This window comes from Cyprinus carpio, chromosome B22, assembly GCF_018340385.1.
Source record: "Cyprinus carpio isolate SPL01 chromosome B22, ASM1834038v1, whole genome shotgun sequence".
In the NCBI taxonomy this organism is placed as follows: domain Eukaryota; kingdom Metazoa; phylum Chordata; class Actinopteri; order Cypriniformes; family Cyprinidae; genus Cyprinus; species Cyprinus carpio.
The window spans coordinates 3794597-3816698 of NC_056618.1; the positions used below are offsets into that span (position 1 = coordinate 3794597).

Sequence of the window (22102 nt, forward strand, 5' to 3'; positions counted from 1 at the left end):
CAGTACATTTAGATGTGTGTATAGTACAACATTTAACAGCGAAAATATAACATAATAGACTGAAATATTGAAGTGCAGCAGAGGATTATTGTGACTGATTTGTGTTGCATCACAGAAGTGAGAGCTGCTGGAAGAGGGAAGGATGTGAGCGGTCGCCGTGGTAACAGATACAGGGATGGCAGAGGGACCCTCTGAGAGTCACACTGAGAAAGAGCCCCTGTGTATGTGGAGAAGGTGAACGGAACTGAAAACAAATTAATATTTACCACTGATTAACTGGGCGTGCGTTTTAACATCTGTTTGACCACCAGGTGTCGCTGCAGCACCTCAAACACAGGCGCACAGCTGAATTAATCACGGGTTTGTGTTTGCTGTGAGAAATACCACAAGCAGAATGATACACACGACGAAAGGATGGAGTTCTGTTATTATTCTAATATCACACTCTCATCAGCCAATCAGATTCGAGGACCAGAACGAACTGTATATATGCACACTGAAAACATTGTGTAATGTCATTGTAGAATTATAATCACGATAACACTATTGTGCATTTATATTACTTAATTTTTTTTTTTTCGTATTACTAGAAAATGAACAGGACTTTGATTTTTTAGTCAGTTGTGTTGTGTTGGATTGGAGTGGGTCGTTGAGGTTGAGTTTGACTGTTTTTAGGTCGTGTGTAGGTTTCTGCTGAGGTACGCTTGACAGACGATAAAAGAGAGGAAAACCAGCTCACTTCTATAATTAAACGCCGAAACTTTAGGGACTCCCCCCCCACCCCCACCTAGTGTCGTCACGCATACCCGAGCTGCGTTTGACGTCTATCTCCATATTTGGACTCGAACGGAAGGCGAGCGTTACCACAACACGCAGTGTTTTCCACACTGACAGCCAATCGGTGGAGCCAGGAAGCCCCGCCCCTCTGTTTCATTGGACGCTGGGCGTGTCTCTCACTGACGTCAGCGGCTCTGAGCGTATATATTGGCGGATTCGCTCTCTTTCACGACAGATCAGAGCGCGGAGAGCCGGAAGCCGTTAGACTCGGGCCTTACTCGGGGAATGTTTATCATTTCATCCTCATCAAACCTCCTGCACTAATTCACCAGCAGCTCTTCACCCTCATCACAAACTCTACTTACCGGACTACGATGACGCACGGCACGGAGATGGTCCCCGAGGTTTCTGCCGCCGCGGGCTTCGTGTGCAGACTGCTGCGGAGCCGCGGACGCTTGAGTGACGCGCAGCTGCACGTTTTCAGAGACTGTCTCGCGCAGGCGCTATCAGGTACTGAAATACATGCTTTTATACTTCACCAACCTAGTAAACTATTGCATATGTGTGATCCTAGAGCACTAAACCAGTCATAAGTGTCTTTTATTAAATTGAGTTTTATACATCATCTGAAAGCTGAATAAAATAACTTTCCATTGTATGTTTCGTTATGGCTGAGATACAACTGTTTGAAAATCTGAAATCTGAGGGTGCAAAAAAATCTAAATATTGAGAAAATAATCTTTAAAGTTGTCCAAATGAATTCTTAGCAATGCATATTACTAATCAAATTAAGTTTTGATATATTTACTGTAGGAAATGTACTAAATATCTTAATGGGACATGATCTTTACTTAATATCCTAATGATTTTTGGCATAATAAAGGGGAATTGGTTATTTTTGACCATTAAATGTATTGTTGTTTTTTGTTGCTAATATTATTGTTGTGATTTTTTTTTTTTTGTTCAGGGTTAAATTTTAGGGTTTATCAATATATAAACACATTTACGTTGATTTGGTGATCATATACTGTAGTACATCTAATGCCTAAAGATTTGGATGTTAATAAAAGTGTTTATTTTTCTCCAGAACACTACCAGCACCACTGGTTCCCCGACAGGCCTCAGAAGGGATCCGGTTACCGCTGCATACGGATCAATCATGAAATGGACCCTCTGATTGGCCGAGCGGCCGGCCGTATTGGACTGACCAGCGGGCAGCTTTTCTCTCTCCTGCCGCGTGAGCTGACGCTCTGGGTCGACCCGTACGAAGTGTCCTACCGCATCGGCGAGGACGGATCCATTTGTGTTCTCTATGAGGTGGAGCCGCCCATCTCAAGCCACGCCCCCTCGCCATACGACCAGACGGCGAACTGCAAAAACCGCTTCATGATGAGCGGCCGAACAAGTCCGCCGAAAAACTACCTTATGATGGTGTCCAGCTGAGCGCGTGAGCGACCGACCAACCGCCGAGAGTTTACCATTCCCGCCACTTCACGATTTCACGGCCTGATCCATATCCTTTATTTAAGATGAACTTTAAAGCACTGGTTGTTACGCGACTGGACGACTGACTCGAGAGATAATTCGGCACTGTGACTCTTGTTTGTTTGTTTATACGATCCCAAAACATGTTTTGGGTGTTTTCCACTGGTGCTCACGCAGGGTTTCAGTGCAATTACAATAATACCTCACGACTCTCACGAGAATGTAAAGCAATTAAGGGCCTGAAACGTACTTTTGCGCAAACTTTTCCACAAGTCTACAAAGGTTATCTTCGTACTCAACGATGATGATTATAATAAAAACTAGTTTGCGCTTTATAGCGCCACCTGCGGTGACTTTGAGAATGCAACGTATTTGCATTCAGTATGTTGCAGGCCTAAAACTGTGGTGGTGCTGCTAACGACAGATGTATACATCAAATATACTTTAATATAATGAACAAGATTCCCATAATCCCCTCTTGCCTTAACCACAGCGCCACCTCTCCCTTAATAAACGCCACTGCCTGGCTCTTTAAGTCTTACTGTGCAATATTCAGGCAATCCGCTCTTTAAATCCTCTGGTGATGTCATGAAACGAGTCGTGCGGACTGGAGGCTCCTCCGCTGGCGTCTCTGGGGGAAGTGATCGTGTTTTCCCAGGATGCTTTGCATGTGTTGGTTGGTTTGGGGCCGGAGTGGCAGCAGAGACTCTCGTCTGTAGCATCTCGCGGGCTGCTGAGCAGCTCGTTTACTGTTTTAGATGTAGTTTGTAAGCTATTTCAGAGCAGAGTTGCTTTTAATGTGTTTTTTTTTTTTTTTTCTTAAATGCATTTGTGCAGATATAGAGCTGTACAGTCAATTTTTATTACAATAAACCTTTTATGAATGAAACGCTCCTCTCTGGTCTGATGTGTTGTAATGAAGTGTCATATCTCTGATCTCTTCTTGAAAACACCCACGAGTGGCGTCTGGTTGGCGTTGGGTGGGCATTATCTGGATGTGTCTGGGCTTGTTTTTCTCCTACACGCACTGACAGATTCAGACTATATTTTAAGTCATCATAGATGCAACTGACATGACAGTTAAAATCAAGCTGCCTTAAAAAAAAAAAAAAATGAACTAACAGTTTGTCTATTGGCAGCATTACGTGAATTGTTTTAAGCAACTTTATGCAATCCCAAAATGCACTACATGCAATATTGTATCATATTTCAAAATGCATCTAATTATATTTATCTAAAATGTTGTATGCTCTGTAAATCTTACTATACTTTATACTGTATGCAGTATAATATAGATTTCATGCTCATTCTATTTAAAATAGTTTTTCTGTATTTAAATATGCAACAAGCATTTAAAGACAAAAAAACAAAGTTTTGCTGTGCTTGTATGACAACAAAGAGATAAAGTAAAACAACCAAATTGTGCTTTTTAAAAAATAATAAATCCCTCTAAAATTGACTTTTACCCAATTCAACTAAGTTTAATTGTTTGCTTATCAAAAATGCTAATGTCAAATTATTGGAATGAATGAAATCTTTCTTGTAGCTAAATAACTTAGATTTAGCTGTGAGTGACATTTAGCAACATGCTAACGGCAAACTCTTTTGAAATCAATTATGAGCAACAAGTTGTCGTCAAAGTATTGGATTGAATTAAATTTTAGGTGCAAGCTAATATAAAGCTAGTGGAATTAGTAATTGAATTGTTATCAGCACCTAGTTAATAATATACTAGTTAACAGAATAAATGTAACTGTAATCCGTTACAGTTGCTGAGAAAAAATGTTATTAAATTAGTTACTTATGAAAATGTTAACGTTTAACAAGGTGTTACATCTGAATATTTCTTTACGCATACAGATTTAATTTATTTATTGCACTGACTGCTCTAAAATATGAGTTTAGGACACATGCTTATTCCATAACTGTTTTATTTCCTATGTGGGTTTATGGTTTATGTATATGCTTTAGTTTTTTAGATTAACTGTTTTTTCCAAGGCATTGTTAGATGTGGGTTAGGTAGTCCTCAGTAGTTGTCAACTGAGCAACAAACTTTCCTGTAAATGGTCTATAAATGGTCTGTGTTATTTTTCATCAGAAATATCAAGTGTTTTACATCATTCCCTTATGAGGTGTCATTGTTTGGGTTTGTGCACTAGATATCTAAAAGGGAAGCTGTCTATTTAGTGCAGTTTAGGCTGCACTATTGTGTCCCTCTGGTTGTTTTGTTCTGTTTGTGAGCGATTACGGTCAGCAGAGGATTTGGGAGGGTTTCTGTCCTGACGTCATAAAAGCACAATCGCTGTTTTAATTGAGGCTGTTTTGTGAGCGAGCGAGTGTGTGTGAGTCAGACACAAACACACACGGGCAGATGGCCTGTTGAGCGCGAGGCTGCCCACATATGGAGATGCACACTATTGTTCAGAGACGCTGCTGACGCTTGAACACACACACACACACACACACCGTCAGCTCAATGGAGCAGAGAGGGACACACATACAGAGAGAGAGAGAGAGAGAGATTCTTTACTTACAAAGAAATGATTTGAGATTGTATGTTCAAAGACATGCAGACGTTTCAAGTGTCTCATTTGCTTCAGCTGCTGTCATTCGTTCTGTTCAGGTCTGATTTCATGGGTCAAACCTTTTGAGCTTCCTGCGTGACCTCTGACCCTTCAGCTGCGGGGGTTTCTTGCCGTGTGATTGGCTAATATGTTTTAATTGTATTTGTGCGTGTGTTTGTCTTTTATCCCTGGTGCAGTATCACTTTTAAACAAAACATTAAATACTTGAGCTCATGTTAAAATCTCTGGCTTTTGATGGCAGTCAAATCAGAGCACAGTTCGAGACATTAATGATAGAAACTCAAGAGGAGATGAATATGTGCGATTACTAGGCTCAGTTTTCAGAAGCATTCAACCTTTGGCTTCACATCTAACATCTAACTAATGTGTTTTTATTTATTTTTTTTGCATGCATCTTTTATTTATATTTTAATTTTAAATTTAAGCTGTCGCTATGAAGTGTCTTAAGTTTTAGTACTAATTTCTTAATTTTTTTTTTTTTTTTAGTTTTACTAAGTTTCCATTCTTAGTTTTTTGTTTTTTTTTTTTTTTTTTTTTTAAGTTTTATTAATCTACTGAGTTTCAGTTTTTATTGTACAGGTTGGTACTAAGTTTCTAAGTTGTATCTATGTTTAGTGCTAAGTTTTATCTGTTTAGTAGTAAGTTTCTAAGTTTTATCTAATTTCAGTACTAAGTTTCTAGGTTTTATCTATGTTTTTATATTTGTTTTATGTTTAGTACTAAGTTTTATCTGTTTAGTAGTAAGTTTCTAGGTTTTATCTAAGTTTTATGTAAGTTTAGTACCAAGTTTCTACGTTTTAGTTCCAAGTTTTTTTAAGTTTAGTACTGTATCTAAGTTTAGTACTTAGTTTCTAAATTTTATGTAAGTTTAGTACTAAGTTTCTACGTTTTAGTTTCAAGTATTTTCTAAGTTTAATACTGCTTCTAAGTTTTTTCTACGTTTCAGTTCTTAGTTTCTAAAAAATTTTTAAGTTTTAGAACTACATTTTTAAGTTTCTAAATTTTTCTAAGTTTTAGTCCTGTAAGTTTAAAATTTTTAAAACTTTAGTACTAAGTTTCTTAGTTTTTTCCCCTGATATTAGTACTATTTATTTGTTGTTTTTTATATATAGTTTTGTTGTTTATGAGCCCTAACCTAGGACAAAATTTCTATCACTATGTGACCATAATGTTTTTAAATCTGAAAAAAAAAAGATTTAATTTTATATTTCATTGTATGTTCAATGACATTTAGGTGTTTTAAGATTCTAATTTTCTTCAGCTGTTCTCATTTGTTCTGTTTAGGTGGAGTTTGATGTCATGATGGGGGTTAAACCTGTTGAGCTTCCTGGTGGTTTTCTTGCCGTGTGATTGGCTGGCGGTCGTATCTGGGCAGATCTGAGGTCAGTTCTTGGGTTTTTACACACTGTTTCTGATGATATCTGAAGAGATATCTCATAATCTCGTGGTAGGGTGGCGGTTGGTATGAAGGCGGGGGGTTTAGGGCCATTTGGTTAGTTGTTTAATCCCTGAAACACTGTGACCTTCTTTTGCAGACACGAGACAAAGAAAACACACACACAGTGAGCTGTTCTCTGATTATTTTGCTAGTGATTATAAAGCTGATTGTTAATCTGATCAGGAGTTAGTCTGCATTAAACACACACACACAAATGAACTTAGCATGTTATGGATCTTTTATTCATCTGTGAATCCTGAAAAATAAAATGTTTCACAGTTTCCATAAAAATATTGTGCAGCACAACTGTTTTCAACATTGATAATAATCAGAAATGTTTCTTGAGCAGCAAATCATCATATTAGAATGATTTCTGAAGATCATGTGACACTGAAGACTGATGCTGAAAATACAGCTGCGCATCACAGGAATAAATTACAGTTTAACAGAGATTCACATAGAAAACAGACATGATGTTTTCATGATGGTCTTAACTAGTAAATATCAACTAATCATATTACTTACAGTAATTTTGTATCTTGTGGACAATATTTTTCTCTAAAAAGGATCTTTTTTTTTACACAAGTTGAACTTTAGCTTGATTAGGTCATTAAACATTTAAATGTCATGAAATACTGATAAAAACAAAACTGTGAGAGAAAACTCACTTTGGTTTGACCATACGCTAAATTTAAAAACCCTTCATGATGTCACTTCCTTATAATGAAACCTGCTGGGAAAAACACCACAGCAGAAAGTGAGGAACCAAAGACTTAAAATACTTGTGTTTCACTAATGATATTTTTGTGTGCATTTTTCTGTTCTCAGTGACAAAAATCAATTTAGTTAATCAAAGCAACATTGCAAGTAAAGATAAATTATATGTATGTATGTCTGCTGGGTGTTTGGATGTGTTTTTTGTGAATGTGTGCGTGTGGCATTTCCCCCCTTCGCACCCATGTTTTCTGGATCAGAGAGTCGCACACAGATGATTGCAAATCAAACTGTTCAGCTGAATGCTCCTGGAGTTTCACAAACATCATTCATGAAGCCCCAGCGTCCCGCAGGCGTGTGAACGACGGCCATTCACAGTGTGTGTGTGTGTGTGTGTGTGTGTGTAATGCATCACAAAAGAGTCTCAGACGGGTGGAGGAAGGGTGTCACACACAGACTGGTGAAACTGTCTGCTAGATCTCAGATGATTCAACTATAATCCCTCAGGAGAAATAAAACAGAGCCAAATGAGTCACTAGTCATCATCCAGTAAAGTATACGACTAATGCAGAGCAGTTCGGATCATTTGATGAGATGCGTTTGAGCTTGTATTAGAGATTAGACTTTTGATTGGGCGATCTAAGCACAGTTTGAGAACATTTTTGTGTGTTTATATTTTATCCCGGTGTACACAACATTTTTAAAACATAGGCAAAATAGTCTCACCAGGAAGTGTCTAAGTTTTAGTACTAAGTTTATATGTTTTTCCCTAGGTTTATGGTACTAAGTTCCTATGTTTTTTCTCTTCTAAATTTGTGTCTACGTTTTAGTACTAAGTTCCTGATTTTTCTAAATATTCTAAATTTAGTACTTTGTTTTTTTTTTTCCTCATTTGATACAAAGTTCCTGTTTTTTTTTTTTAATTTTCTAAATTCTTATGTTCTTTTTCTAAAACTTCTAAGATTTAGTATTAAGTTTCTAAGTTTTAGTTCTATTAGTTCAGATAAAAAAAAAAAAAAAAAAATCAAAATTGTATTAAGTTTTGGTATAAGTTCCATTGTTTGTTTGTTTTTTAAGTTTTAGTACTAAGTTTCTAAGCTTTTTCTAAGTTATAGTACTAAGTTCCTGATTTAAAAAAAAATAAATAAATACATTTTAGTACTAAGTTTTTATATTTCCCCCCTAAGTTTTCGTACTAAGGTCCAATGTTTTTTCTAAAATTTCTAAGTTTTAGTACTAAGTTTCTTTCTAAGTTTTAGTAGGCTCCTAATTTCCTGATTTTTTTTTAATCTTCTTAGTACGAAGTTTATATGTTTTTCCCCCCTAAGTTTTGGTAATAAGTTCCTTTGTTTTTTTTCTGCATTTCTAAGTTTTAGATCTAAGTTTTCTAAGTCTTAGTACTAATATTTTATACGTTTTGTGTTTTCCCCCCCCCCCTATAAGTTTTTGTAAGGTCCTATGTCTTTTTCTAAAATTTCTAAGTTTTTAATGCTAAGTTTCTAAGTTTTAGTAGTAATTTCCAGATTTTTCAAAATGTTCTTAATTTTATGATGAAGTTTGTTTTCCCCCCAAGTTTTAAGTTTATCAGTGTTTTTTTTTTTTTTTTTTTTTTTACTACTAGTAAGTTTTACTACTGTTTTCAAGTTTTTAGTACTATTTCATGTGTCTATTTTTATATTTGTTTTGACATTGTAAGCCCAAACCAAAGACAAATTTTTTCACTTGTGATAGACTGTACAATTTTTAACTTTTACTAAAAACCTTCCTTTCAACCTGTTGATTCGCCATTGAGACTCCCGCAGGATCCACTGCGGAAAGATTCGAGGAAACAAAACAAACCATGCTGAGAAAGGTGAAGTGGCGTGAGCAGATTTAGTGTTGTGAGAGTTTGTAAAGTGATTTAGTCGTGTTGACGTGTTTGGCAGCTGTTGGCCGAAGTCTCACAGAGTCTCATTGTCCTTAAGTTCCCGGGAAACTAAACCAGCAGCTGTCGCTCGACACACACACACACCACCCCCATATCCTCAAACAACCAAAACAAACCCCCATCACAATCCAAACAATCCCTCAGCTGGGGCTCAACACAGCAAGTCAGGACACGTTAACCCTTCACAGAGCACACAAGATCTCAATAGTTTCTCCTGGTCAAGTCAAGTCACCTGTCTTAATATACAATACAGATTGTGTCAGAGCAGCTTTACAGTATTAAGCAGGAAAAAAGTACAATAATAATGATGTAAGAGGACGTTAGTAAACACTCAGTTTTCCAGTTAAAGTCAGCTCATCATTGAATTCAGTGAAGCCATCGTCCACCTCAGTATCTGTGCAATCAAGTCGATAATATTGCCAGAAATAAAGTGTCCCCAACTAAAACACAGCCAGAGGCGACAGCGGGCAAGGAAGCGAAACCAATCCTGCCGCAGTGAGATCAAATGCAGAACAAATGACGAGAACAAAGTCCAGTAGAAGAAGACCCCTATAATCTCTAATGTGTCTCTAATATGCTGACTGTCTGAAATTGTGCTCAGATTTAACTTAAAATAGCAAAAGTACTAAATAATCAAAAGTCAAGATGAGCGCAGACATTATAATCTGAGCTACTCTATGTTACTGTTAACTATAAGTTTTAATACTTATGTTCAACTTATTTTCAGTTAGTTGCCAATGCTTCACTTCTGATTTTAGTTTTATTTATTTTATGTGCTTGTCATTATTAATGTATATTTCTATTCGCTTCTTTTTCTATCATTTCCATTTTAGTTTTAATAATCTTTAATATTTCAACTTATTTTAACCAAGCCAAAATTTATTTTAATTAATTTTTTTTAAAAAACGGTTTTTTAACTCTATTATTGCATTTTATTTATTATTTATTTAAACAATTGAAATTTCTAAAACTGAAAAAAAAACAATGTTTCAAAAACAAAACGAAAATTTAATGAAAACGCGAAATATAAAACATTAACGCTAATAAGTAATAACATAAACAATAATAACATATACTGAAAATCAATAGTAAAAGTAAATAATCAATGTTCTACGTTCAATGATTTATAGCCATATAGGGACTTTTATTGTTTGACAATTACTGACGATAGTGAAAGTTTTAAAACTTTAACGAAACTCTAATGAGCACTCAATTAAGTCGAAAAAAAAAGCGAAGCAGCATCTGTAGGAGACTCTAAAGTGGAAGTTTCTTGATTCGGTTGGCACCATGTATCTGAATCACGGGTCGTGACAGGAAGAGATCAGCCCAGAATTCAGAGCATGTTCCTGTTTCTGTAGCTTGTGTTTTTTCAAACACAAAAAAGGCTTAAAGAGCCCGAAACGACATAAAATCACACAGATTTAGAGGCACTAGCGCTTCACACAACCCTGACGAACTACAGCGGCTTACAGATACCACACACACACACACCACAACACATTAGCAGTAATTAAGAGTTTATTTGTGTCATCTAAACACACCTCCGCCCGTCATCAACTTCACACAAGAAAACTTGACACCACAACACGGGTGTGTGTGTGTATGATCTTAGTCTGGGTGTGTCCGCAGTTTAACTTCCTCTCCTGCACACACACACACACACACACACACACACACTGATGTTTCCAGTCAGTATTGAGGAGGAAACCCCAAAACCGCTGTTTTTTTCTGCCCCCTCTCGTCACTGACGTCACAGCAGCTCAGCCAATCAGAGACTGTTGGGTCGAGGAAGAACTGAGAACAAGTGTGTGTGTGTGTGTGTGTGTGTGAACAGCTGTAAAACACGGAAATACATCAAATTCAACCTAAATTCACATTCTGTGTCTATATAACAGGAAATGTAATGGAAACACATCTTTAAAAAGACACAGTAAAGAAGCTGTAACATATATCGCAATATTTACTCATATTTGTCACTTGCAAATGCCGGCAAAACATTTAAAATTAACACAAAACAAAAACAAAACCAAGTGTTTGGATAGTTTAGTTCATTAACTTAATTATTAGAACTCTGTGGTAGAATCCTCATTTAGTTATGTAAATAATTTAAGTGTGTTATTCTGTAGAGGTTGCTGTTAGTGTAAGCACATTGTAAAGTTTTCGAGTAGAAGGTTCGAAGTGATGCTCATGATGAGCAAACTTGTAGTTTGAGCTCCGGTCACAGAGAGAGTAAAGCTGCTGACCTCCTGCTGGGACATCATCACAGTGCTGCGCGCCATTGAACGAGAGACACAAATGAAGCGGAAATATAAAGTGCGCTCAGGCGAAGTAAAAATCCAATAGTAACTACAATTTGTTGTTGTTTTAAAGAACACGCCATATTACATGGTATTAGATAACGTCAAGGTGCATGATGTTGTTATTTCTTCTTCTCACTGATTATTTAGACAACGCACGACGCGGCGAGATTCAAAATCAAAACCAGCGCCGCGTTTTCTAACGAATTCTAACCTCAGTGACCCAAAAAAGCATCAGAAAGCCATTATAGGGTTATAAAGTTTATTCTAGAACTCAAATGTAGCGTACACCACATGTATAATAGTTTTCACTAGTAAGCCGCTAAAAATGGAAAATATGAGAACGAAACTAAATTGGACTGTGCATTTTTATTTGTTGTGACCGCTGCATGAATCATGCTTTATTTTTTTTATTTGTTCAAAAATAGATGTCAATACAAAAAGACAGTCCAGGATTAGATGGATATTATAATTTCAATAATTCCATTATTCAAATGGAGGAAAATTATTTTAATCACTCCTGCAAAACACGATTAATGAGACCGCAGATTAGCCCCTGCTTTGGATCAGCGAATTAACGAACTGTTCGATTGCTACAGATTCGTTATTTTTCAGGTTTGGTTTTCTTCCGTATAAATACATTTAACAAAAACAATTTCACAAAAAATACTGGATATAAAGCTCTTATTTATTGAACAAATATACATTTTTGCATCTTGTTTCAATATCTACAGGCTCAAAGGCACGGTAAAAAAAAAAAGACCTGTTATGACTGCAGCACAGCAAACTCTTTCTTCATAACGCTAAACAAAAAGAAAAAGTATTCGTTCTCTCTCTGAGCGGCGTCTAGACGTGATCTTTGAGCTGTCACTGATCGGAGAGTTCAGTCCGCTGTTGCTGAATCGCTGACTGTTGCCATGGTGATCGGGTCCCTAACGTCTGCTGATCTTCTAACTGTATGTACACAAAACCAATACACAACAAACAGTTCAACGAGATATTCTCACTATATAGTGTGGCCACATATGGCGTACTTATTTACGATAAAATGTTAAAGCTTTTTAAAACGCAAATCATTTGTTGGACACAAACAAACGCCGATCCAATACGAGCCAAAACTGCCATGTGAAGAATAATGAAAGGGATTAGGTAAGTATTTGAGCTAAAATGTGAAAAACACATATGTAACACAAACATACTTTGGAAAGAAATACATGGACTATCCCATCACCACTGAATGTACGTTTAGACGTGTGGTATTTTAATCAGAGCATTTTAGTCGTGTTTCGTACCCTGATACTGACGATCTGTGTGCTCGTTTTCTGTTGCTTAGCAGCGCACACCTGCTGGTACGGCGACGCGTTCACTTTCAGTCATGATGCCATTTGACGTTACTTGGCAACTGCGGGGGGGAACAACGAACACAGGTTAGCGATTTGAAGCTCTGATGAACCTCGGCGTACAGCCAGTCCATCCAATAATACTTCACGGCGGCTGCAAGCCTCTTTGCCAGCCGTAAACCATGGTGAACCTGCTGCCAACCGGTTGTTTCCGTCCTGGGTCACCATTGGTGACGGCCGTGCCGGCACCTGCAGGTGTGAGCTGATGTCGTCGTCGGTTTCCATGGGTGACTTTGGGAATCGCTACATTCGTTACGAATTCCCTCAAAAACCTCTGACGTATGAGGGAAAATTGTTCATACAGTGCCTTTCGAAAATTCGGTTCCCGATGAATGAATTGAAAGTGAAGAAAGCAAGTCAAGCGAAATTAAGAGGAAAGACTACCCCCCCCCCCGGCGTCCTCCACGGTATCGATACGTCTCCGTGCGCGGCACACGCGCTTGTGCATACACTAGCGTGGAGTAGTCTGTAGGTTTTCCCGCAAAAAATGGCCATACCGGTTGTACGGGCTTACCAGCCGTCAAGTGGGACGCACGTGCTGCTATATAAAGACTGGCCGTACTCCGTAAAAGCGCATCTTCCCAACAGCCACGGGACACCGTTAGCCAGCATGACGGGGTCTCACGCCTGAGCCCACGCACACCGAACGCTGCACCTAGGACACTAACGATCGAAAACTATCGCGGCTAAACTCACTGGTAAAGTCCATACCATAACATTCTGTTTATTATGTAAGGTTGTTAGCAGTTTTCGTTGCCTGCCGCGTTCAATGCGTGCCACTTTTTCCCGTCGTTACATCCGCTGGGACAAATCGCAACCTCACACAAAAAAACTGTGTAAATTGAAATCCTCCGAAAGCGACGCGAGACAAAATGTACTTCACGTGGAATGCTCCCACTGCATCTAGTCAACAGAACAATGTTTACTAGAAACAAAACTAAAAAAACCAAACTTCTCACCAAGCACATAAAATAGCCACAAACTTGAAAAAACACAGTGTAAAAAACGGTTAATAGTTCTGAAAGTGGATCCAGGATATTTTTCTTTGTATCATTATAGTTGTGTGTGTGACGTTCACTAATTCAACGATTAGAACGCTTTTTAAAACACTTTTTCATCATTGTATAGTTAGGTTTGGTGTGATGACCGTTAAACATTAAAGTTGTGTTCGCATTAGCGAAAATTTTTCTTGCAATAGAAGGCTCACTGTCAAGAGCAGGTTTGCGCAAAATTCCAATCGTTGCAGATGCATATTGAATATTAGCGACCGTGGATATGTGAAGCGCTGTGTACGGTGTGTATCCTATGTGGTCTTGTAGTTGGTTATTGCGCTGGCGAATGATTCCGCAGGATGGTAATCCGGGAGCACAACGTATGGCCGGCTCGCTAGTGGTGCGCGTACAATACGCGTAATGAACCTTACGAATGTTGGAGGGTGGTGAAGGGCGTCGTCACAGCCCTCGAACGGACACTACAAAACGGCTTCTCGCCTGCAAAGAGCATAAAACAGTTAGGTCGCTGATTTTATAATATATATATATAATATAGCTAATACGACTATTACCGCTACAACACCCAACACAGCGACAAACAATTATGGATATATATATGTGCTAATAAATATATCTATATCGGAATAGCGGCTGAGTAACAAAGACAGATTGTGTCCAAGCAGCTTTGCAGTATTATTCCAATAGGAAAATAGTCTGTGTCAATAACGCAAAATAATGACCAATAGTAACCACTCTATTTACAGTTAAGAGCAGTTCATCATTGAATTCAGTGGCGGACATCATTCGAAGCTCAGTTCAGGTCAAAATAGTATGTGTGCAATCAAGATGACGATATCACTTTCTGAAAATTTATGCGCTGTTACACTCAGTTCAGGCAGGGGTATACGCAGTTTCGTACCGGTGTGCGTGCGCTGTGTTTATGCAGGTCTCAGAGGTTTTGAACGGATTTGTACGCACATGTCCTCGGGGGGCATTTGTAGGGTTTCTGCGCACGTCGTGCAGTGCGTCATGAATGGCTCTTGAGACCCAGTTCACACCAAAGTGGACTGAAAGCTTTAAGCATGGGATGGCAACCTCGCCCTCGGTAACGGACGGTAAACCGTGTGCGGTACAGCTCAATGCACCTGCAAAAACACACACACCACAGTTGAGGTCAGAAATTTTATATCCCCACGTTCAGAATCTACAAATGTGGGTACAAAGAAACAAGAAGGATCATACACAATGCATGTTATTGTTTGTTAGTACTGACCTGAATAAGATATTTCACATAAAATAAGAAAATCTACACAGAAAATAATAAACGGTTATAAAAATTACTGCGTTCAAAGTTTTCATCCCAACAAGAATTCTTAACATTGTGTTATCTGAATGATCCACAGCTGTGTTTTTGTGTTTAGTGATAGTTGTTCATGAGTGCATTGTTTGTCCTGAACAGTTAAACTGTCTGCTGTTCTTCAGAAAAATCCTTCAGCTCCTGCAGAGTTTTGTGTATTTGAACCCTTTCCAACAATGACTGTATGATTTTGAGATGCATCTTTTCACACTGAGGACAACTGAGGGGACTCATATGCAGCTATTACAGAAGGTTCTTCAAACACTCACTGATGCTCCAGAAGAAAGAAAAACCATGCATTAAGAGGCGGGGAGTGTGAAAACTTTGGAATTGAAGAATCAGGGTAAAATTTAACTTATTTTGTCTTTTGGGGAAACATGAAACTATCTTCTGTAGCATCTGAAGGGCAGCACGAAAATAATAAATAAAAAAATATATTTAGGCAAAATAAGAAAAATGCACACATCTTCATTCTGTTCAAAAGTTTTCACACCCGTTTCGTAATGCATGGTTTCTTCTTCTGGAGCATCAGTGAATGTTTAAACCTTCTGTAATAGAGCCTCAGCTGTCCTCAGTTGTGAAAAGCAAGGATCTCAAAATACTCAGTCACTGATGGAAAGGGTCAATACAAAAAAGTGGTAAACCAAAGCATTAGTGGGAGTGAAGGATTTTCTGAAGAACAGAAGGCAGTTTGACTGTTAGGGGACAACCAAGGGGGATCATGAAACACGATCCACAATAAACAAAAATAACACACAGTGATTGGATCATTTATCATAAACAACATGGGTAGTAAGAATCAAGGGGATGAAAACTTTGAACGGGGTGCATTTTTATAAATATCAACTATTTATTTTCTCTTGTGGACTATATGTAGACATTTTATGTGCTTACTCAGGTCAGTCATCTAAATTAAACAATAACATGCATTTTTGTATGATCCCTCTTATTTTGGTAAAATAATTCACATTATAAGGCAGATTATGAAATGGGGGTGTAAACTTTTGACCTCAGCTGTACACACAGCTGTGAGGGACTCTTTGTGAGGAATGCTATCATGGCCCGTGCATCTATTGGGAAGCTCTGACCTTCAGATGGTGTGCTCCCGGTATGTAATATCGGCCGCAGCCCGTGTGTCCACCAGCGTAAACTGTTTCTCTCCAAACCGGCTGGGACTTTACTCAGAGCTCACCAGACCTTCCCCTCAAACATCAGCTGACAACTACCACACTTCGTTATACAGACAATTATCATATCCTCACAAATGCATCTCAGCTTGTTTAAATAATAAACAGAATTAAGAGTATTTAAATTGTAAAATAAGAAATCACGATCTATATAAACAACAGTGGTATTGTTATTGTAAAAATTAGCATAGCTACCTGCACTACACTATTCAAAATCAATCAATTATGCTATATAAATAAAACATTTGGTCATAACAAAATCAGTTATCAAACCTAAATAAGCAAAGAAAATAGCAAAATCAATAATCGTTTTAAATAATAAACAAAGATAAAATCAATAAATGAATCTATTTATCATGTCTTGTAATCTTAACAAATTAATAAAATAAATAAATTATTTATCTTAACGTAATAAAAGACTATAAAATAAAATCAATGCACTAATGTAAATAAATAAACATCAATGTAAATGATCTATTTGTGACTTTAACTATAAACAGAAAATAAGTGGAATTAATAATTTGTCTCGTCATATCACAACCTGTATGCTGGTCTTGGCTCCGCTCCCGTCTTGGTGTTCTCCAGTGTTCTTCATCGACCAATCAGACCTCTGAACCCGTCAGCCTGAGCCACATCAAAATCAAACATCGTTTACTGATGAACAAAAATCGTATGCAGTGTTACAAACAATTACATGTTAAAGTGGCCTTTGAACTGTTTACTTTTTTCACACCTTAGTTGCTGACTAATTATCTAGAATGCATAAACTATGTATATAGTTGTTTATTTATATCCTTAGCAAACGCATTAGTGGGGTAAATTCTGTGATTGTTTATTTACATTTTTCTGTTAACTCCGAAATAGCATAAAACATGAAAATAAAAACAAATGTTATTGTGTTTGCCATAAATGGGATTGGTAGTCAATTAAAACATAGAGACATATTGTGGTGCAAGAAATATTGTGTGAATAAAGTAGTAGTAGCCCAGCTGTATTACTTACATTCTACTGAATGATATTAATACATTTCTGCCACAATTTCTTCAAGTTAAACCAAACTTTTTATTTTGGCCAGGTACACATATGACAGCAGTTTTACTCAAATGAAAGGGTTAAAATGCTCAGGGATTGACTATTAGTGTAGTTCTGGAGATGCTGTTCATGTATTTATATACTTATTCAGTGAGAATACAGGCGGCTGAAATCATCGCAGTAAGCATTTCGTGGCTATTTCAATTTGTGTGAAGTAAAACAAAACCGTGCGTCTGCGCCATTCATTCACACAGAGACACGCAGAACATGAGCGATTCATATCTAAAATGCTTTTCTTGCAGCTTAACATTCACAGATTCACTAGTCTATATAGCGATTTAATGGAAGTGTAATGACGATACTTTTGATTAATGAATCAAACTTTGGCAAATTGGCGTGAAATTCCGTTAAAATTTAAATTAAACTTTTATGACTGGATTCCATGATTCCGTCCACATTTTTGCATTCGCAAATAATAGAGCCATAATTTTATTTTGTGGAGTTTGAGTTGAGAGGATGGGATCGTGCAATTTATTTACGTTCCCGCACTTAAATCTTTTTAAATCACATTAAAAATGCGTTTTCTGCAGTTCGTTGGGCATAATCAAAATGCACGCGTCTTATCGATACCCGGATCTTGAAAACCAGTTTTTGATACCCAACCCTAAAAATCAAGGCTACCGTGTAGCATGTGTGGTCGGACCTTGCTAGCGTAGCTCTCCAGCGTGGCGATGGCCTCGGCGTTTAGCTCCACAGCGCCGCCCGTCTGGTGGTGGATGTGCGCCCGTGCTGCCGTCCTCCAGCTCAACGGCCTCCACGGCAGCCTGGAGTCGAAGCCGTCTGTCACACACAGAGGTCAGAGGTCAGCTGCGCGCTCAGGGACTCCGTGCATGTAAAAAGTGTTAGCGATATGGGCACCTTTTTAGGTGTGTGATGAATGAAGGCGTCGGTCCCGTCCTCCAACTGCACCGCCTGACATCGTCCTCAAGCGCCAGCCGACTCCTAAACACACACACAACACACTACTGAGTATCACCAAATATAATTTTTTTCCAGATTCTACATTTTCAATTTTCTGGATTCCATTTTTTAATTTTTAAATTAATTCTTTTTATTTATCAAAAGCATGTCTAATTAATTAAAACTTTAAACATCAATTACAAGTTTTTTTTTTTTTTTTATTACATATTTAGGGCCCTATGAAATGTTTTTTTTTTTTTTTCCCCCACCCCTACTTTTGTTACCAAATTCTGTGTTTTAGAATGCATACAAACAAGTTTAATTTATTCTTACAATAGCCTTTTGAAATGTTTTTTCCTCAGACATTCTTTTGTTGTGTATTTACATTTTTTTTTTGTCAAATGAATGCATAAAACATTAATTATCGTTAAACATTACTTATCTTTTTATTAATTAAAATTATTTAATTTTTTTGGGCAAATAATGGTGTACCACAAATATATATTTTTTGCATTCCCATTCGCTCAAATAGCAAAAGAAAAACTCCCTGATAGTGTTTTCACGACTTTCAGTCGAAGGAAATAAATTGAGAGACTGATAACGGCAGTCAGATGAGAAAACAATGTCAAATTTACCATTCCTCACAGAGGATGCTTTGTTAGAAACATCGTATTATTATTAACTAGTATTTTTGTAATTTGATGCAAAGATGATATAATACAAAGTATAGACCAATTTGGAGTAAGACGTCACGGTTCACGTCACTTGCAAGCTGCGTGCGCATTATGGTGGCATAAAACACTGGCTAAAGAATGGTGGTAGAGAAAGCAGGTAAAACCCATCGGATAAAAGCAAAAGTGTGTTTTGTTGTGCCTTTGTGATGATCATTCTTATAGAGTATTGTTGTTCCTCAGGAGACAGGCCTTCGCCACACGCACATGGCAGGTTCATGTCTCAGGATTTAATTGTGAGTTCATAGAATAGTTTTGAGATTCTCCAGGATTCCCCCATTCATTTAGATAGGACTTTGTCTTGTTTGAGCTGCCCTCTAAGGCGCGTTGCAAATTCATATGGTCAGCTGGCCGGTGAACTGACTTCCCTTGAAAGGGACTTGTATCACACTTGCTCAGCGGTACGTCACACACACCTTTCTGCTGGACGCGGACGCGGCTGAATGATATCTCGCCGTGGTCCCCTTCCCTCCCAGCTGAACCCGTGTTTCCTCTCATATTAGACTCACCATCTGAACATCCACACAACACCATCAGATCTCTTACACACCACCACTGTCACTAACATTTATTTGGGTAATCAAGCATCAGTCAGTTCTTCGGACGATTAATCGATTCGCTTCCAGGTGGTCGGATCTCGCGCGCGGGCGGATCCCGCTTTTAACGCAATTACCGTAACCTCCGTGCTGGATATCCGCACGGTATAATTATTGCCGTGGCCGCCATCTGTCGACTGTTCGTCATGCCTCCACGGTAAGCGAGACAAGAGCCGTTAAAATGACTTAAAGACGAGTGCGTGATCTAAGTCAAACGAGTAATTCCAGCTAATGATCTGATGCAAGGATATTCGTAATAATGATAATGTAAAGTAAAACACAGTATGTACACAGCAACCCACAGACGCGGGGTGGTGAAACAAAATATTTGAACCTAAGTTTTTTTGGAGTCGAATTATGGTGACAAAGCACGGGTATAATACTAATGTTACGATGTTGCGAATGTCCATGAGATTGTCTCAAAGCCTAGCTGCGAGGGTCTGCTGAGGTAACGGTGGATCCGGGCGCTCAGGGCCTCCACGGCCTGACGCCCAAACACCCATCCTATCATTGCCATGCGCTGAACACACACACACATTACACCTTAAACACAAGCTGCGTCACACAACTAGAACACCATGTACAGTCAGCATCTGACACCTTACATCCCTCAAATACAGCAGTTCAGAGAGAACAATACAATTTGAACCGATGTGTGTGAAAATTGTTTAAAGCAGAAATCGCTGAGACTTCGTTTCACAAGATATGTAAAGCGATTTAGATTTTACACACCCAGCCATCTATGGCTACATTTACCGTTATGTCTGGCGTAATGTCGTAGACAAAATCCACACAATCTGGAGTTTGGTGTGACACTTTGCGCAAAATGTTTGGTCATGAGAATTCATCGCAATGACCGACAGAAACCTGCTTGGTTTTACACTGACACGTACAGTGGATATTTTGCCGCACCAACTAACGAACTTAACCTACTGTGCATTTTTGACATTGTTTAATTTATATTCAGCGATTGTTTCAGGTTCATTACGTGCAAGACTTCCTGGTTATTGCAACATTATTTTAAGATTTTAACGAAGCTAATTTTCCTTTCAAATTCTCATAATCGCATTGCTTAAAATTAATTTAAATATAAAATTGTATGTTGTTGATCATGACAGTATTTATCTAGATTTGAATAACTAAAATGTATTGTAGTAATAAAATGTAATAAAACCAATCATCGTAGTTTAATTCGGTTCTAAATAAAGCCAATAAATAAAATAATCAATTTGGGACATTATTATGAAGAATTTTTTGGGCCCCGATGATTCTTTTTTCTCCCAAATTCTCATGATCACAATGCAAAAAAAAACAAACAAAAAAAGATTTATAATTTTAATTGTTTTTATCTTTGGGGCCTTTGTACTTTTTGTTGTATTTGCGTTTAATTTATGTTGATTTTAATTGAAAAACATATATTTTATTGTACTTATAAAATTACTAACGTTGCAATAGAAAACTATTGAGAATTACAAAACACCCAGCAGTTTTTATTTTTAGTAGTATTTAAGTACTAAACATGCTAAAACTATTTAATAGAATAATAATTTAAAAAACTAACATGACGAAAGCACAAAATTACTTAAAGTTAATTGATTTCAAACACTTTAAGTGTAAATCGTTTAGCTTTCACACGCCACTTATACCGTTATTCATCGAAATTTACGAAATACACGCGATCTAAATGTTGGGTCAGCAGGTGAATTTTGTCACGTTGACCAACAGAAATCTGACTGATTTTAAAGTTATTCTGTGTTGATGCTTTGCGTTGTAGAGTGGATATTTCAGGTTGCCGCGTATTTAAATCACGGAAATCACGGCCGCGCCAACTACCGAACTTTTTGGCGTTGCTTAGCAACAGAAGTTGACTACAATAAATCCAGCAGACACTGGTGCTGTTGCTAAGCAACATACGGTCCAGTTGAGTTTCAAAATAAGTTAAAAGCACCATATTTGCGCGCTGCTGCAAAACACACAAAAAAGTACCATGGTGCTACCACGTTTTTCCACGTGTACCGAGGTAATACACCGTGGGTGGTTCGAGGAACCCGGGAGCACCGTTGTACATCACTTGGAACATGATTCTGGCGATAATACGTCTCGTGGGTAACTACCACAGTACTTTGTTAGTGTGTTTACAGCGCAGATGAACGCAGACACGCGCACAGCGCGCAGGCCTCGTGACACACACACACACGCTCACTCACTCACTCACACACACACACACGCGCACAAACACACACACAGACGGACAGAGCGCGGGGATAACGCGAATAATGTCGGTGTGCGTGTGTCTGCAGCCGCTGCTGTGTATTGTCCGCCACTACCATCATTCTCTCCGGAGCAGCAGCAGCGCAGGTTGGGATACTCACCACCGCCAGCGGCCCCGACATGCCACCGCGACAACGTGCGATCACGCGGCGGACGCAGCGCCTCGGTCCTCCGGCAGGCGGGCGCTCAGACAGGAAACTGTGAGATTAAATGGACAAGCAGCTTTGTTTGCGAAACCGTTTTGGTGCCATAAATGACCCTTGAGAGCACAAAACCAGTTCATAATTGTTAATTTTTAATGAATAAATAAACCTCTCCATTGATATATGTTTGTTAGGAGGACAATATTTGAA

General features: G+C 38.2%; 2 protein-coding genes, 1 long non-coding RNA gene and 1 pseudogene across 4 annotated transcripts in view; 3 read left to right on the forward strand and 1 right to left on the reverse strand.

Annotated features, from left to right (window-relative positions):
• The window catches only part of LOC109064427, a 195802-nt pseudogene that overhangs the window by 54037 nt on the left and 119663 nt on the right, over positions 1-22102 (forward strand).
• LOC109075252 (cryptochrome-1) overlaps positions 1-22102 on the reverse strand; it is a 198361-nt gene that overhangs the window by 39813 nt on the left and 136446 nt on the right.
• The window catches only part of LOC109064437, a 30944-nt gene that overhangs the window by 6570 nt on the left and 2272 nt on the right, over positions 1-22102 (forward strand). The window contains exons 3-4 of one of the 2 annotated variants that reach the window (XR_006157912.1): positions 6132-6229; positions 6383-6510. This is a non-coding gene — a long non-coding RNA (uncharacterized LOC109064437). Of the gene's footprint in view, positions 1-6131; positions 6230-6382; positions 6511-22102 lie in introns of those variants that run through there. The other variant, XR_006157911.1, reaches the window with a different exon arrangement.
• On the forward strand, positions 1000-3153 carry LOC109064436 (protein BTG2-like). Its single transcript, XM_019081480.2, has 2 exons — positions 1000-1287; positions 1865-3153. Exons 1-2 carry the CDS (start codon positions 1152-1154, stop codon positions 2218-2220), a joined length of 492 nt encoding a protein of 163 aa, XP_018937025.2. The 5' UTR covers positions 1000-1151; the 3' UTR covers positions 2221-3153.